Source organism: Orcinus orca, chromosome 15, assembly GCF_937001465.1.
Source record: "Orcinus orca chromosome 15, mOrcOrc1.1, whole genome shotgun sequence".
Taxonomy (NCBI): Eukaryota; Metazoa; Chordata; class Mammalia; order Artiodactyla; family Delphinidae; genus Orcinus; species Orcinus orca.
The window spans coordinates 79,183,308-79,200,203 of record NC_064573.1 but is presented as its reverse complement, the minus strand read 5'-3'; the positions used below and the strand labels follow the sequence as shown (position 1 = coordinate 79,200,203).

The 16,896-nt window shown below is 48.8% G+C and overlaps 1 protein-coding gene across 1 annotated transcript in view; it reads right to left on the bottom strand.

The window, feature by feature from the left end:
* SRRM4 (serine/arginine repetitive matrix 4) overlaps window positions 1-16,099 on the bottom strand; it is a 168,471-nt gene extending 152,372 nt beyond the window's left edge. The window contains exon 1 of the mRNA XM_004276750.4: window positions 15,344-16,099. Within this exon, the coding sequence (XP_004276798.1) occupies window positions 15,344-15,474 (131 nt within the window). The 5' untranslated portion in view covers window positions 15,475-16,099. The remainder of the gene's footprint in view (window positions 1-15,343) is intronic.
* Between the last annotated feature and the right edge of the window lie 797 nt (window positions 16,100-16,896).

Here is a 16,896-nt window from a genome sequence, read left to right as displayed (position 1 = left end):
AGCAAGGATACTACTTGATCTGATCCTTCCCAAAGCTGTAGCATTCCCTTCCTGGGAAAGATAAATATATAGCATGCATACTGCGACCTTCCTTTCTTGCACCAAGGACAGACATCACTAATGAATCAAAGCATTCTTTGTTACTCATCTCAGATGTAGCCCCAGAAGCCTTCTCAGCACAGTGATTCAGGCACATACTACTAATTGATTGAAGCTGTTGACATCCTCTATGGAACTTTTGTTGTTGTTGTTGTTGTACGCGGGCCTCTCACTGTTGTGGCCTCTCCCGTTGCGGAGCACAGGCTCCAGACACGCAGGCTCAGCGGCCATGGCTCACGGGCCCAGCCGCTCCACGGCATGTGGGATCTTCCCGGACTGGGGCACAAACCCGCGTCCCCTGCATCGGCAGGCAGACTCTCAACCACAGAGCCACCAGGGAAGCCCCTATGGAACTTTTTTTTTGCCATCCTGCCCTTACTTCACTCAGTTGCATAGGTCTGTAGTTTAGCTGACACTCCAATGAATATCTCTTTCCTCCCTGAACTTTACTCTTGGGTCTTGAGTGTAACCTCCTTAGAGACTGAACTACATGGGCATAGGCCCAGATGCATGCAGGTGGTGCCCATTATATGTATGTATTGACTGATGTGCCTCTGATCAGCAAATGTGGCTCCCATTCTGCTGACTTGTTGAATGAACTTGGGCAAGTCAGTTCTCATCTCTGGACAATTTTGATATTATTTTCTCATAGGTAGTGTGTTAGTAGAACAGAGTGGTTAAAATCTTGACTGCTGGGGTCTTACAAGCTTGGGTTTGAATCCTGGATCCACTTCCTAGCTGTGTTACCTTGGAGAAGTCACATAACGTTTCTGAACTTCAGCTTCCTCATCTGTTAACTGGAGATGTCTTAATAGTACCCACCTCAAAAGCGTAAAGGTAATACTGCATGGAAATGGGATACTGTTTTGAGATCCTGATCTACTTGGTTTTTTTCTCCCTGTATTTTCCCCTTTTCTTTTTTACCATTTAAGCAGATCATGGGTTCTACCCTCCTTGCCTCGGGGGAGGCATGTGTCAGGGCTGAAAACAGGAAGAATATGAGAGTGTTTTTAGCTTTTGCTTTTTGGAAAACTCAAAGCCTTTAGGGGAAGAGGATTTACAGACCTAAGGAGAGAGTCCTGAAGAAACACAAAGGAAGAAAGATTTCTCCAGAGCAGAAAGAGATTGCCTCTGCTGGGGAGTGGAGAGGAGAGAAGATGGGAGGGGAAGGGAGAGGAGGAGAGGGGAGGAGGGAGAGGTCTGTAAGACCAGAAAAGTCCCATGTGGGCAGAAATGATGGGTGTCTCCATGGTAATATGTGTGAATTGATGGTCAAGCTGGGCAACCTTGGGCAAGTAAAATAACCTCTCTGGACCCGTGTTCTTACAATGTAAGGCTGTCTTTAATCACCCTACAATTTAGTGCAAGGAAATGGGACATCCTTGTGCTTAACAAGTATCTATTCTCCCACGCTCTTCCTCAACACCAATGATTCCACTTGCGATCCTCTGCATTGCCATGTTTGGGTTTAGCTCTGGGCAAGAAAACACATGGTTAACTACCAATATCTCTTGTGTCCTTGTCTTGAAGGGTTGTCCCTCTTCATGGATGGTTCGATAATCCTCTTGTTGGGCATGAAAGGCAATTCCCACTGGCGGACTCTCCTTCTGAGTAACTGCCCCGTGTGAAAAAGGACCACCACTACCCCCAGGCAACCCCTCACCCAGCCCCATGAGGTCAGCCTCCCTGCTGGGCAGGCCCTTCCCTCTCTGCTGGAGCCCAGTCTTTGCGGAAGCTTCCACTGAAGTGATCATCTAGAAACTTGAAAGCAGGAGAAAGCTAGGCCTCACCAGTGACATTCCCCATATCGTGCCTGTGGGGAAGCAAGAGCTGGGTAGGAGAGAAGACTGGCAGCAAGTACATCTCGGTTATAACCCTAACTCTGACCCTTACAAGGTGGTAACCTTGGCCAAGTTGCTTAAAGCCTCTAAGTCTCACTTCCACCATCAGCAAAATGGGGACAGTGCTATCTACTGCATAGGACTGGGGGTGAATTCGGTGAAGTGACACCTACAAATGGCCCAGCGTAGAGCTTAGTTTATAAGCAGCAATATCTAAAATTGCACGGCATTACGACTAACTCGCTGATCTCTGGCCAGTCGCTTTACCTGTTCAGACTTTAACTCTCTTTTCGACAAAATTAACTCCTGCCATGCCTGCTAATTGCTAGTTATTAATAGACATGCCTCTCCTACTAGAATGTGAGCAACTTGAGATATCTTTATTCATGACTATGCTTTGCATATAGTAGAAGCTCAGTGCTGGGTGAAGGTATGAATGGATAATCAGAAGGGATTTCAGATGTGAAATCCCCTTGCACGAGTTTTAACAAAGGATCATAGCAATTGTGATTCTTTGTTTCTGACAAGAATGAGTAAGTACAATCATTTAAATCTCGATAGCAAAAGGCCTCAGAGAAAAACCAACAAACGTAAAGTGCCTAAATTCCTTGGGACCACAATGTTTTAGGTGTCTTACAAAGAACTAAGATTGGGAGAACAAGTTCAACCGGGCTTTATGCCTGCAAGGTCTTAGAAAATAAATGATCTGAGCTGCCATTTCTTATCATCTGTTAAATGAAATCAATAAACCTTACTTTACCATAAATATAGGGAAATGGTAAAGAAAGGCACAAAGTAGATGCTCAATAAATGTTGGTTGGTTGGTTGATTGATTGGTTGGTTGAATGAATGGATGGATGGATGGGAGAAGAAAATATCTGGAAAAAGGATGAAGGGACAAATAGCTGGAGAATAGATGAAGGATGGATGAAATAATGAATAAATAAACGAATGGTTCCTTGATCAATGGATGGGTGTAGGGTAGATGGATGGATGGAGGGATGGATGAGTGACTACGTAGTGGATGGATAAATAAATGAATAGAGGAATAGATGATGAGTTAATGGATGGATGGGTGGATGTGTCGGTCAAGTTCGTAGCAAGTGTGAAGTACCGTGCCTATGAAGAATGACCGTGACTGCATAATAGATGCACCTAAATGGGTCAGCTTGGGGTAGGTGTTGCAATTAGAAGCCCCAAATTTCTCACTCAAGAAACACTTATTCTCCTTGTTTCTCTCCCTCCCTTCCCTAGGGAAACTTGCTTCCAGGAAAGCTGCTCATTAATGTAGCATCAAACTCCTTCAGTGAGTTTGTTCACCTGAAAATAAAACTGGGCAGTACTAGTGGACATATGTCTTGAACTATGTTCTCTCTCACGCATCACTGTGGCACTGGGATGGAGCAACGTAAACAGCTTGTCAAGAACTTCCTCGTTTCCCTATGGTGCTCCTAATTTTTCTGATCTTTCCTTCCTACACCAGGAGATTGGCAGAGCAGGCATTCCCAACAAGAGCTAGTAAGAGTTACCAGCACAGGTTTCAAATCGCATCTCTGACATCACCTAGCTGTGTGAGCTTAGACAAGTTACTTACCTTTCTGATCCCGAATTTTCCCATCTACAAAATGGAAATTGTCATAATATCTAACTACCTTAAAAAATGGTTCAGTGGATTAAGTGATATACTGCAGATAAAGCATTTTGCTCAGTGATTGGCATGTAGTAAGTACTCAGAAACTATGATTAGGAACTATTACTAAAACTTTGACAGGTGAAGAAGTTGAAACACTGACATTCATGAGGTCACTGAGGCAGAGAAGTAAACCCTGGGAGTCAGGAGACCTGGGTTCTGATTCACTATTTATCTTTGGGCAGGTAAGTACCTTTTCCTCTCTGAGCCTTTCTTTCTCTACCTGTGTAATAGGGAATGGAACCCATGAGCTCGGAGATTTAGGGGTATAATCGCAGTGTCTTTTCGCCCTCCCCCTCTACCAAACTGACTCTCTTTTGAACATGAACCTTAATGTCCAAGGGCAATCACTCCTAACAGGTAAAACCAGGAATCAGCAACTATTCAAGTTAGAGACTTTTGTCACCCTGATGCAGATGAGGCTCAGGGTAGCAAAGGGACTTGCACAAAATCACACAGCTAATAGACGGTGGGATAGGATTGAAGCCCAAGCTTATCAACCACAGAGCCAGAACTCATCCAACTATGCAACCCCTTTCCCTTGGCATGTGTCATAGCCGCGTTTGCTTGGTGAATGGGAGGTGATGCCTCCCTGAGGGCTGGATGAGCAGGGTGGCTGGAGGAGTATGCTGAGCACCCAGAATTTCCACGGAGAGGGAAGGCAACGGGGTCTTTTGGACCAGAGTGGGGACAGCGAACATCAGCTGGCTGTGACGGCACCTAGCCCAAGTGACAAGACGGCAAACATCAAAAACACCTAGGAGCACTTAGACCAGTCCCCAGTTCCTGCATTCAAACTATCACTGGGGATAGACTGAGAGTTGATTTGCTAAAGGGCCATAAATGCTATAGGTCCAGGGTGGAACAGCCAGTGGTTTGGGGTGCAGATGAGTACAGGCAGTGGATGGCAATCATATTAGCTCTTTTCCTCTCCCCTGGAACCCACTGATGCTCTACAAGGAACCCACTGTCTCTGGCATTAATTGCTTGTGAGGCCTTAGGCAAGTTACTTAACTACTCTGGGCTGGATTCCTTCCATAAAAGGAAGTTAGGGAGGGCGGGATGAAGAGACTCTTAAGGCCACCCCTAACTCTCTTAGTGGCAAGATGTCCTTTCTTGGGGGAGCGGGGTGGTCACACATAACCACCCCCATGGAAGGAAGGTTTCCAGACGCATGCTCCTCCCACTGTAGTTTGGGGCCTGTTTCCCCTCAGTCAGGCCCCTGCAATGATGGGGTAAATTTCTTCCTAAGGCTCCTGAGCTCTGAGTCCCCCTTGCTGTTTTGGGGTCCTACTCCAATGTGTCCCTCCTCCCTTGGCCATTAAAAGGGATGTCACTCTAAGGGATGTCTCCACTTACGAAAAGGAGCATACACAGGGGGCAGCTGTGTGAGGCATGAGGCTGGTACACTTAGTGTAGAGAAAGAAGGGGGCTTCAATGGGGGTAACACTGGCAATGCAGGCTGGTCAATGACCAGAGGTGGTCACACCTTTCCTCCCCTTGCCTGGTGGATCCATGCTCAGTGCACAAGCTCCTGGGGTCACACATTTTGTCTGCAGTGGGATGGGGACACTGCACTTGGAGTCAAGAGACCCGGGGTTTATTCTGGGTCTTTATAAGACCTTAAGCCTCAGTTTCTTCTTCTGCAAAATGGACATAAAACTGGCACTTAACTGTTGTGAGAATCAAATGAGGTCAACAGTAATAGTTAAACCACCACCACCACCACCACAATAATGTATCACGATTTCATGGTGTGACTTTTGGCAAGTCACTTCATATCTCTGAGCCTCATTTGTCCTATTTGTAAAATGGGAATACACTAATTTTTCTGCTTTCTTCTCCAAGGAACTCTGAGCAGTGTGGTGTCTTAGAACTGGGTGTCAGGTGGCCCGTATGTCAGCTATACCTTGGGCGTTAACATTCTGATGCTCCACAAAGTGCCCTGTGGACTCTCTGTGCCCCTGTCTCCCCATCTATAAAATAAAGAGGCTGTGTTCGAGTCCCTCCAATGTCCCCTCTGGCCCTCCCGTTCTGACTGCCGACTAAATGCCCCAGTGAGCTGACACTGGCTAATAAGGAGCTGATCACTGGGATGTGCTATTGTGGTGATGGTTTCCGGCTAGAAAAAACCGTCCACACAGTAAAGAGTTGCCCTGAGCCTACCTACCCTCTATGGGAGTGGGCTGGGCCCCAGAATCACCTGCCGCCTGGCCTTGGAAGGGCGGCTGGCCAGAGAAAAGCCTCCTTAGTGGCTGAAAGCTCTGAAATATGATCCCAGGAACAGCCAGGCTGAGTACAGATGGACATCTCATCAGGATCCCCAGACCAGGCTTTGGGCGGCATATGCCACAAGAGGTCTTCGTGGGGCAGGATGCCATATCTCACAGCGAGGGGTCGGGGGCAAGAGCGAGCAGTGTCTGATCTCCTGACCACAGCAGGGAAGCTCACACACAAACCTTGATGTTGGGCAAACACCACTTCACCGAACCCAGAGCTCACCCAGGCTGACTCAGGCTACGTAAGGGCCTTGGACAAGTCCTTCCCCTTTTGTGGGTCTCAGTCTCCCTATCTGCAAAATGAGGAGCCGAACTACATGAGCAGGTCCTAGAAACCTTCTGACCTCTTAACTCTCTCAGTAAGAAGTTTTGAGAATGAACCCTCAGGTAAGTGTATTTATAAATTATATCTGTACAGTTGTTCCGATACATTATAAATATTATAAAACGTATCTTTCTGTCCTCCACGTGTAAAATGAGGAGACTGGATAATCTCCTAAAGGTCCCTTTAGCTCTAAAATTCTGAAGATGTATGTCTGTAGGTCTCTGAGTTTCCTCATCTGTACCATGCACTTATATACCCTCAATCATTCATTCAACAAACATCTAAAGAAAATGGGCCAACCACGGGCCACTGTTCTAGGTGCTGAGATACAGCAAGGAATGAGACAGACATGGTCTCCACCCTCGGTAGTTCAAAGAGTTCTCCTGTGAAACAAAGGAAACACTGCTGTTTTTGAATATTGGAAATTCCATGTGGTTCAGACTATTAGGTATAAGAATGATTTAATGAGGTGAAATTGCTACAATTCATGCATTCAACCAACATTTGTTTGGCCCCCTACTATGTATCAAGTGCAAAAGGTAAACCAACAAGCAGATTGACATGATGCTTTCGGTCTATTAGAAGAGGTACACTTCAACCAATGATCCCGTAAGTCAGTGTAAAATTACAAATGTGTCGAGAACCAAGAGAGATACTATAGTGATGAGAGTCTGTAATGCCAGGTGTGACCTAGTCTAGAGCATTGTGGGAGGATTCCCTAAGGAGATGACATTTGAGTTGAGATCTGAAAGCGGAGTAGGTATAAATTAGGCACCAAGGGAGAGGGACAGCTTTCTTGGCATCATGTGCAAAGGCCTGGTGGCAGAAAGGGCATGGAAAATTTGAGTGACTAAAAGGAGGAATGGGATGCAGCCGGAGCAGAGGGAGTGAGAAGCAGCATTTTAGAAAGGATCTTGGGGGAGGTGGCTAGAGGCTGTACCATGGCAGGGAGTCACCAAGGCCTAAAGTTCTGCAAACCAATGGACAGTGATGCAGGGCTTTAGACGAGGGTAAGGAGGGTGTATATGGTCTGGATTACTTTTCAAAGAGGTTCTTCTAGCTCGACATGGAGATGGGTAAGAAGGGTAAGGACAGAGGAAGACAGTGTTACCGTCAGTGGTGTGAGACGGGATTATAACAATGGCAATTGCCTAAGCTGACTGGACGTAAAATACGATGATTAAAGTAACACAAAAACACCCATGACCTTAAAAATCCAAACCACAGTGACAGGATGTACAGCAGGTAGAGAAGAAAGTACTTGCCATTGAGCAGACTTGATCTCAGATCCTGGTTTCGTACTTACATACTATGTGACCTTGGACAAGCCACACTTCACCTCTCTGGTCTCAGCTTTTCCTTTTCTGCAAAGTGTACTAGACTATAAACTTCTCAGTTAAGAGCTCTGGGTTTTTATTCCAATTATGACTCACCAGCCATGTTCCCATGAGCAGGTCACTTCTACTCTCTGAGCCTCAGTTTCCTCATCTGTAAAATTGGGTCTTCAAAATACCTCTCTCCTAAAGTTACTGTGAGGATGGAATCAGACAACAGATGAAACGTGTTTGGCACAGGGCTGGGCACATAACAACGTAAGGCGCTCGGCACACACATTCCCACCGTGAGCAAGTGCGCGTACACGCTATGAATGCACACGCGTCAGGCCCAGATGGCTCCTCTCTTCCCGTAGGAGTGGTAACTGCCTTGGAAAATCCCAGCTCACTTGCCTAAGCTTCACTTTCAATGAAGCCAGAGAACAGTGATCCGCTGGTGTTTCTGCTCAGCGAACCTGTCAGCGGGATGTAAGCCCAGGGAATTCAGCAACGAAGGGATTCTCCTGATGAGAAACATTTGCGTCCAGAGGATCTTAATATTTGTTTGCAACAGACAAATGCAGACGTGAATTACTTAATGACTGTTTTAGGGTTCGGCATGGTTCCTGGATTTGGTTTGGCTTTGTCTCTATGACATCTTAATTCTGTGTTTTATTTCTCAGAGCTCTACATACAGGCTGTGGCATATGGGAGCTCCCTCAGCAAAATCTCTAATGGAGATGGGGGAGGGAAGGGGAGAGAGAGAGAGAGAGAGAGAGAGAGAGAGGGAGGGAGGGAGGGAGGGAGAGAGAGAGAGAGAGAGGGAGAGGGAGAGGGAGAGGGAGAGGGAGAGGGAGAGGGAGGGAGGGAGAGGGAGGGAGAGGGAGAGGGAGAGAGAGGGAGAGAGGGAGAGAGAGAGAGAGAGGGAGAGAGGGGGAGAGAGAGAGAGAGAGAGAGAGAGAGGGAGAGGGAGAGAGGGAGGGAGGGAGGGAGGGAGGGAGGGAGGGAGGGAGGGAGAGGGAGAGAGAGGGAGAGAAAGAGCGTGCGAGCGCAGACTGTAGCTTCAAGGGTGTGTGGCAAAGGGGGCTGTGAGGTGAGAGGGATAGTATAGATTTGCACCCATGGATATGAGAGATACACCAAGCCCTCACCGTCATGGGAATAAGATTTGCCACTTCTATTTGGAAGTCTAAACAGTGTCTTTTTCAATTTCCTAATCTGATTGATCACAATCAGAGTGATGTGTAAATTTCATGTTTGTCCATAACACATGGAGGGGCCCAGCTAAGCTTCTGACTCTGCGGTTCAAAGTCATCCCTGGTTGCACTAGAGTCGGGAGAGAGGAGCCAAGAGAAGCACATCAGACCAGGGACCCTGACTAAGAGGGCAGGAGCACCCCTGTGACCCCCTCCATCCCCCCAGCCTAGGAGCTGAGGACCTGGGAAGTCCTTAGATGTCTTACAAGGCCCTGCTTGATCTATTTCCTGCCTATGTCTAGGGAGTCAGCTCCTGTCAGTCTCCCCCTCACCCATTCTGCTCCAGCCACACTGACCTCCTTGCTATTTCTCAAATACATCAAGCATGCTTCCACCTCAGGGCCTTTGCACATGCTGTTCCCTCAAACACTTTCCCCCCAGTAATCCTCATGGCTGGCTCCCTCCCTTCTCCAGGTCCCTGCCACTCCATCCAATAAAGCCATCCCCGCCCTCACCCTCTAGCCTTTTGCTCAGCTTCATTCTTTTTAAAAGCACTTACTACCACCTGACCTTATACTATTTGTTTCTTCATTTACTATTTTTCTCCCCCATGAGAGCAGGGGGCTTCATGCTGTTCACTGCTATACCAAGCAGGAGCTCAAGGAAATTGTTGAATGAATGAAGTACAGCTTTGGTTTTTAGCCACAGGCAGCTTCTTCTTCTTTGTACATTCATTCCCCGGTGGTTTATTTTCTCTTTGACATGTATGGGCTCACTCTGCTCCCCCCAGCGTCGGTGGCTGCTTGAGGAATGAAGACCGGATTTTGTTTTAGCCAGCGCTGGACCATGAAGGACAAGAAACCTAACAGCCCATGCCCGCGTCTGTATCCTTAAGCCACTGACAGGGGAGTTGGGAGATTTATATTATAAGGGCAGTTCCTTTCCATAGCCTCCCTTCATTAGCACTGACTGGGACTCCCCACAGATAATGCCCCCTCCAGAGTTTAACCTGCTTTTTCTTCTGGGAAAAGGAAAGCTCTTTCTTGAGACTCTACGGGGAATAAAGGCTGTATTCATTCTGATCATTCCTTGCATTTGTAGGTAAAACTGATGAAGAAAAAGAATCATTCCCATTTTACAGGTGAGATAACTAAGGATTACTGTATGATAATAAGCAAGGGACTCCAGGTCTCACTGAGGGTCTCTTCTTCCTCTGATTTTCCACATCCCCCTTTCTTTATTCCTACCTACATTTATAGTACTTAAGATGATCTGCCTCTGTCGTACACACTCCTGTCTATGTCTCCCTTTGCTGCTAAATTCCGAGGCCCTCAAATGGAAAGACTGCATTTCATTCATCTTTTCCTCCCTGATGGGCCTGACACGTAGGAATAATAAAAACGATCATCTATTATTAATAGTAAGAGCTACCACTGATGGAGCCCTCACTGTGTGCCGAACAGTGCTTCCCATATATTAGCTCATTCAGTCCCCCCAACAGCTCTTGGAGGTGGCTGCTATTATTAGTCCCATTTTATGGATGAGGAAACTGAGATTGAGAAGGTCAAGTTGCTTGCCAAAAGCCACGGAGCCAGTGAGCGTCTGTAAACAGTAAAAGGAAACATTTCCTGCGATTAGTTTGCCTTCAGGTCCTGTCGGATTTTTAAAACAGCTCTGTACAAATCTCCAGGGGCTCTTTTAGGCGACTGTAGTGAGAATAATCTCACTACAACTCCGTGAGATGAATATTTCACCGATGGGGAAAGTGAAGCGTAGAGAGGTGAAGTGACTAACAGATTCCAGAGCTGGGAAGTAGCCCAGCAGAATGTCAGCCTGGGTCCATCTGACTTCAGAGCCCAAGCTCTTCACCATTCTACCTCTTCTACCCCAGAAATATTCTCTCGCACCTCAGAGAAAGTCTTACTAACAAGCAATTACAGAACTCCGGTTTTGTTAAGCCCCTGCGAACTCTTCCACTTTGCAGGAAGGTAAGTCCAGCCACTCTGAAAGAAACGATATTTTTAAAAATGTACTGTGCCCCTGTGGGATGACTGAGGCGCCGTGGAGCAGAAGGCACCTGACCCAGGCTTCCATCCTCATTTAGAGGAGGTAGGCTTTTAGGGACGTGGCCCCATTTTGGTGGCCTGGAGTCGGGGTGGAGTTAACGGAGACTGACACGGGCCTGGAAAGCACTTCCAAGTGACATTAAGTTCAACCTCCTGCCCCCAGACAAGCCGACATGTTCACTCACCCAGCCACACAGACATCTATGTCTAGAGAGCTTCATCCTGACACTAGTGAGAGTCAAATCTATTTGCAGTGTGTGTGTGTGTCTCCCAGCCTCCCGGGTTGCACCGACCAGCATCCTCAGATTGTCAGGACCAGGGTGGGGCTGGGAGAGGGCTAATCTCATACTGGATCTGGACCATGTGTACTCATTCAATTAATGCATCCAACTTTCATTGAACATCTACCACAGCTCGGGTCTCTAAGACAGCACAGTTGCCAGGTGAACATGGCAGTGTCAGAAACGATCCCCTCATTGACCCTGTACACCATTCAACCAATTTCACCTTTCAGAAGGAGAAAGGTTTGACCCAAACAGTAACACTCCCTTTCCAGAGAAAATGTTCATTCATCGCCAGGGCAAGCATTTTCCCTGACCCTCGTCTCCTGGCTCTTAACCACAGGACATCGCCTCCCAACAGCCCCTCACTCTGCTCCTAGAGACAGAGTCAGCACAAATGTGCTAACTGATCTCTTGGCACGAAGGGGAGACTTGAATTAAGTGGTTCAAAGGCATTTTCCCTGCCTTACAATTTGGCCGTCTTTCCCTTTATGCAGTAAAATCTCCAATCGTTTGGAATTTATGATCCTTTAGACAGGGACTGGGCTGAAGTCTGCTTCTGGACTATTCTGCATGGAAAGGATTTTCGAAGAAAATTAATAGCTTGCCCAAAGAATGGTAAAGGGAATGCATAGTCTACTTAAGCGGGCCACCTCTCTAGCCCTTTACAAACACTCCTGTATCTACAAACAACTGAGATACTAATTACAAATGATAGTTACATGTTCATTACGTCCTCAACTACTCGTACACTCCAAGTATCTTATTGATTCATGCTGGCTCTCTTCCAGCTGGTACAGGGTGAGGTTTGCCTGGGATACTTCCCATTAGAGCTTCCATCCTGGAATAACCACCCACAGGCAACCCTTTTCACTCTTGATATGAACTACAAATTATATTGTCACTCTAGAGTTGATGGGCTAGGGATTAAAACTACGGTTTCCAAGGAATTTGAGCCTTGGCTAGACTGGCAGTGCTTGGTCATCCCTACACAAAACAGAATAATCTTCCATAGGGAAGATCGCACCAATCCATTCTGAATCCAGACAATTCTTCACCAGCCCTCCACCCCCTAACTGAAAGCATCAGATCACAAAGCAGCTAACCTCCCCTCAGGGAAGGAAATATAGGACCTTAGGGAGGAAAATATGGGACTGCTCTCATCCCACCCACCCCACCTCCTGTCGACTGTCAGGAGCTGAAATCTCACAATTTTTATGGTCAGCATTACCAGGGTGAGAAATGGGTAGGCAGGAAAAACACAATACTGGAAGGAACTGTAGATTTCCTTTGGCCATTAGAGCTCTGAGCTGTTTGTTTTAAACAATCACTCTGTCCCTCGCACTGTGGGAAGTGCTTCACCTGACTCAGTCCTCCTAACTCACTGCCTGAGACAGCTACGATTATTGTTTCTATTTTCAAGCTGACAGAACAGGCTCAGCAAGGTAGAGCCACTTGCCTAAGGCACTCCGCTAAACAGCAGAACCAGGTACTGGGGTTCGGCCGAAGCTCAGCTCTGAGCCCTTAAGCACCGCCTCCCACACTGCTACACCGTTCGGACATTTGAGTCAGACATCTGCTCGCAACTTGATACATTATAAAGATATTGCCTCATCAAGTATGCCTCACAGAGGCGGAGAGGGAGGGACCAGGGGATGCTTTGCTTGGAGTAAGGTTGTATGATGTATGCATATTGCTATGAAATCAACGAATTGAATGTAAGCTTCTATCCTGGTACTAAATTATCTTCAGAAACAGACTTAAAATATCCTGGGGAAGTTCACTCAGCGGGTAGTAGCCCTCATCCATAAACAAGTATTAAGTGTGCAACCAACAGGACTGGCTGGTGGTTCCTCCTCCCCCTCCCCCATCTCCCTGTAGACAGCTACTTGGGCAGATCCGCTGACTGTGAGCTGGGCCTCATTCATGGAACTAGACAACATTTCTGATGAGACCAAGTCCCCAGACTGCCTGTAGAGGAAGCTGCTGATGCTAAGCTCATGCCTCTGTCCCTTTCCTTCCTAAGAACTCTGCTTTAGAAACATGGTACTTTCACCCTTAAGTAAGCATAGAACCTTAAAAAGGAGGTAGAAATTGACCATCGCTGGATGTGGCTGGCGTGGGTGCAAATGTGGATGTTTCAGGCTTTACAGCCAGTCTGTTAAAAGACAACTCCAACCCAGCCCCTCCTCCTGAAGACTTAAACACAAAGTGGAATCTATCCTACAGAGAGGCCACGCCTGTCACAGAAGTATTAAAGAGTAAAGAGGATCCTTTCAGCACGACATAAATTAGGGACTAAATGCTCAGACTTCCACCTCGGGAGTGGTTTTCAGGGGGAAGGAGACTCAGGACGTTAAAAGACACCAGGAGTGAAATGATGCCTGGGTGGGGAGGGTTGGCTATTATGAGTCTCGTATGGATTAAATCAGGATTTGCACAAAGCTGCAGAAGCATGCGGGGTGGGAGGCCTTGTGAGCAAGTCATATGACTGAGAGGATGACCAGGAAAAAAGGCATGACAGGAACAGACTGACAGGCAAAGGTGAAGTTGCCAAGCAAGGTGGCCATCAGGTATGCTTATCTGAGTTAAAATACCACCAGGAATCTGCTCTCCTCTCCCTGCACCCCTGAAATACATGGAATACTCGGGACCAACTGCCACACTTCCAGTTTCCAATGAAATTTCCTCTAGTCCCTTCTACAAGGGCATATTCTTTGGCCAATGCAGCACCTGATTTGCCAACAGGAGGTGCACTCCGAAGGTGGAATGGATGGCAGAAACCCAGGAAGATAAAACCACTGATGTCAAAGCTCTCTACAAAGAACCTCCTTCCAAGCAGAGCAACACCAGCTTTTGGTGGCATTTGGTGTTACTGTTCCCCTTCTCCAGCCTGTGTCACAGGATGTCCCCTCATCCCAGCCACAAATACTGGCTGCTGCTGCTGCTGCCACTTGCCGCCTGCTACACATCCTGCTGGCCCGTCATGTTTCTAGTTCACCCATTCCCAACATGGGGTACCCGTTTTTCTTAAAGACCTGTATGACCCAGGTCTCTATCAGACTATGAAAAGTTCTCCAGTCTGAGTTTGATTCTTAAAATATAACTCCCCCATCGGTCCTCCACCCCACACCCACTGGAAAGTTCAGATGCAGCTGTGCCACAACAGGCATTCTGTCCGAAGCACTTTCCCAGACATGTTTTCAACCTACTCCCTAATGCAGCCTGCCAGGATTAATAAATCCTCCAAGTGGTCTCCCCTGGTCCACTTCTTTCTTTTTCTCCCACCCAACTACTCATCCAACACCAGCAAAAGAAGAGTTTTCATTCAGCCTTGATTTTCCCTGACGGAGGGCACAGGCTTCTTCCTTTCGTTCTCGAACTCCTCTAAATTGAATGATTTATGAAAACAATTGGGTCTTCTCTGTATTGGAATGCTTCTGTTCCCCCCAACCTCCTCTCAGTTTCACCCCACATCTTCTTCTCCCTCTTTCTGCCTTTCTTTCATTTCTTCCCTCATCCCCCCTCCATCACACTATTTCTATACCACCACCCAAGGATCGGTTCTTATGCCTGAGTTCAAAGCAATCAGATTCTTTTTGAAAAACCAAATAAAACTCTTCTGAGACCATCTTCACGCTCTTGGAAGGCTCCTCCCTGACTCTTGAGCTCAGACTCCTGGTTCTGCGTGCTGGAGACCAGATAGTTCAGCAGCCGCCGCCAGGAAGGTGTGGAGGAGGGCGCTGTTTAGGGTGTATTTGAGGGAATAGCATATGGGCTTTTGTCAAAACAGTCAGAGCTCACTAGTTTCTGAGCTGAGCACGGAAATGTGCCGCTGTCTCTGAACAAGGCTTGAGCTAGTTCAATCCTCATCTCTTTTTGTACAACACCGCTAACTGCCTCAAATCCACCATTCCTTCACCCCCTGTCCTCGGAGCCCTGGGATATCAAGAAAAGTTTCTCAGTCATCTCCCACCTCCACCGCCCACCCAAAGACAGCAAGACCTTTCAAACAGCGGCTGCCAGGTCAGCCGGCTGAGCGTTGCTCCCCTTAAAGACTCCCCGTCCCTCCCCACCAGCTGCCACCTCACACAAGCAATTCGTTCTCCCATGTTCCAGTGGGAGATGCAGAGTAGTGATGGGAAAAGACAGGGGCTCTGGCCCAGCTGCCTGCCTCCACCCCGCAGGGCTCTGGGGCACAGGCCAGAAAGGGGGACCATCAGGGTCTCCCCTCTTAAGCAGGAGGTCATTACCTTGGCAGCGGCTTGCGGGCCGTGATACTGGCGACAATGATGCTCTCGGGACGCGGGGTGGCCACGGCTTTAAAGGTTCCTCGCCAGAACTTCTCAAAAAGCTGTTTCTCTCCTTGTTGAACGCTCGCCATGGCCAACCAAAAGGGCCCGGGGCTCCCGGGCGCTGTCCGAAGTGCTGAAACGAGGCTTCCGAACGGGGGCACACCCGGCCCCGCTCTCTGTCCGTGTGAGACCGAGAAGGGTGGGGTGGGAGAGACAGGGGTTCAGGGCGGGGGATGGGCGCCTCAGCCCAGGCCGGCAGGGGAGGGAGAAGGCTTGTGCGCCGGTTCTCTCCGCCTTCTGGGTCGGCTCTGGGCTGCGCTCTGAGCTTGCAGAGCCTCCGCGCCCCAGGAAGGGAACGTTGGGCTGGCTTTCTCGGCAGCGCCGGAGAGAAGAGGCGACGGGGTCGTCCGTGTGTGCGTGCGCGTGTGAGCCCCGGAGCGCCCGGGTTTTGTCTCTCTCACAATGTGACGTTGGAAAAGGAGGCTGGTCGCGCGAGCCGCACTTTCCTCCCCCCTCTCCGCCTCTCCTCCGCCCCACCAACTCCCTCCGCCTCCTCAGCCTCCAGCCGCCATCTGCATAACAAAAGCCCGCAGGTCGAGGGAGGAGAAAGGGCGGGGCGCGCGCCCGTCACCGGGGCCCCGCGGCTACGGAGTTGCAGCGCTGACCCCTGAGAAAAGCACTCGCGGCACCCCGAACTGAACCGGGCGTGAGATCCTGCTTCCCAGCCCCCTCGCCTCCCCCTCCGCCGCGGGCCTTCCCCCTACCCTCTCCTGCGTGCTCTCTGGGCCCGCCGCCTCCCTTCCCAACCTCTTCACGAGTCTTGAAGAAGATCTTCTATCAAGGGAGAAAAAAAACTTAATCTATCCGCCCCCCGCCAACCTGCCCCGCCCCTCAGCCACCGCCTCACTTCTGGGAGGGGCTGTCTACAGCAGCAAGGGGACGGGGGACGTCTTCGGAATTCCTCTTTGCGCCTGGGTGCTGCGAGATCCCCACCACCCAGAAAGTGCCGTTTGATGGACCATCCGTCAACAATTCGGCCTCTCGCCATCTGCCGAGCCGGCCCCGCCCGCAGAGGGGTGCAGCGTTGCATCTGTGCACGCGGCTCTAAGGGCTATCTCTTTTGTGCCTCACTGCCAGCCAGCCCAACGTCCTGCTGCCAAACCCATGCAAAGGAAAGAGTGCCCACACCCCACCCCACCCCATCCACTCCTGCGGAACTCTGCTGCAGCCGCTTTTCCTTAAGACAGCTTGTCTCGGGAGAGGAGTCCGTTTTGGACAGGAAAGCTTTGGGGGGTGGGTTTTGAGGGGGACATCAGAAGATTATAGGGGGATACTCTTCTGTCTGTCTCCCCATCTGCTACCCCTTCCCAGTCCAGCCCTAATCCCAGAAAGTGGAAGTTCAGAATCACAATAAAACCCAGACGCAGAGGGTCTGGGCAGAATCTCTCTCCTTCACGCCCAGGGTTTTCATGAAGGAAAAGAGACACGGGACCCCTCAGCCCATCTCTCCC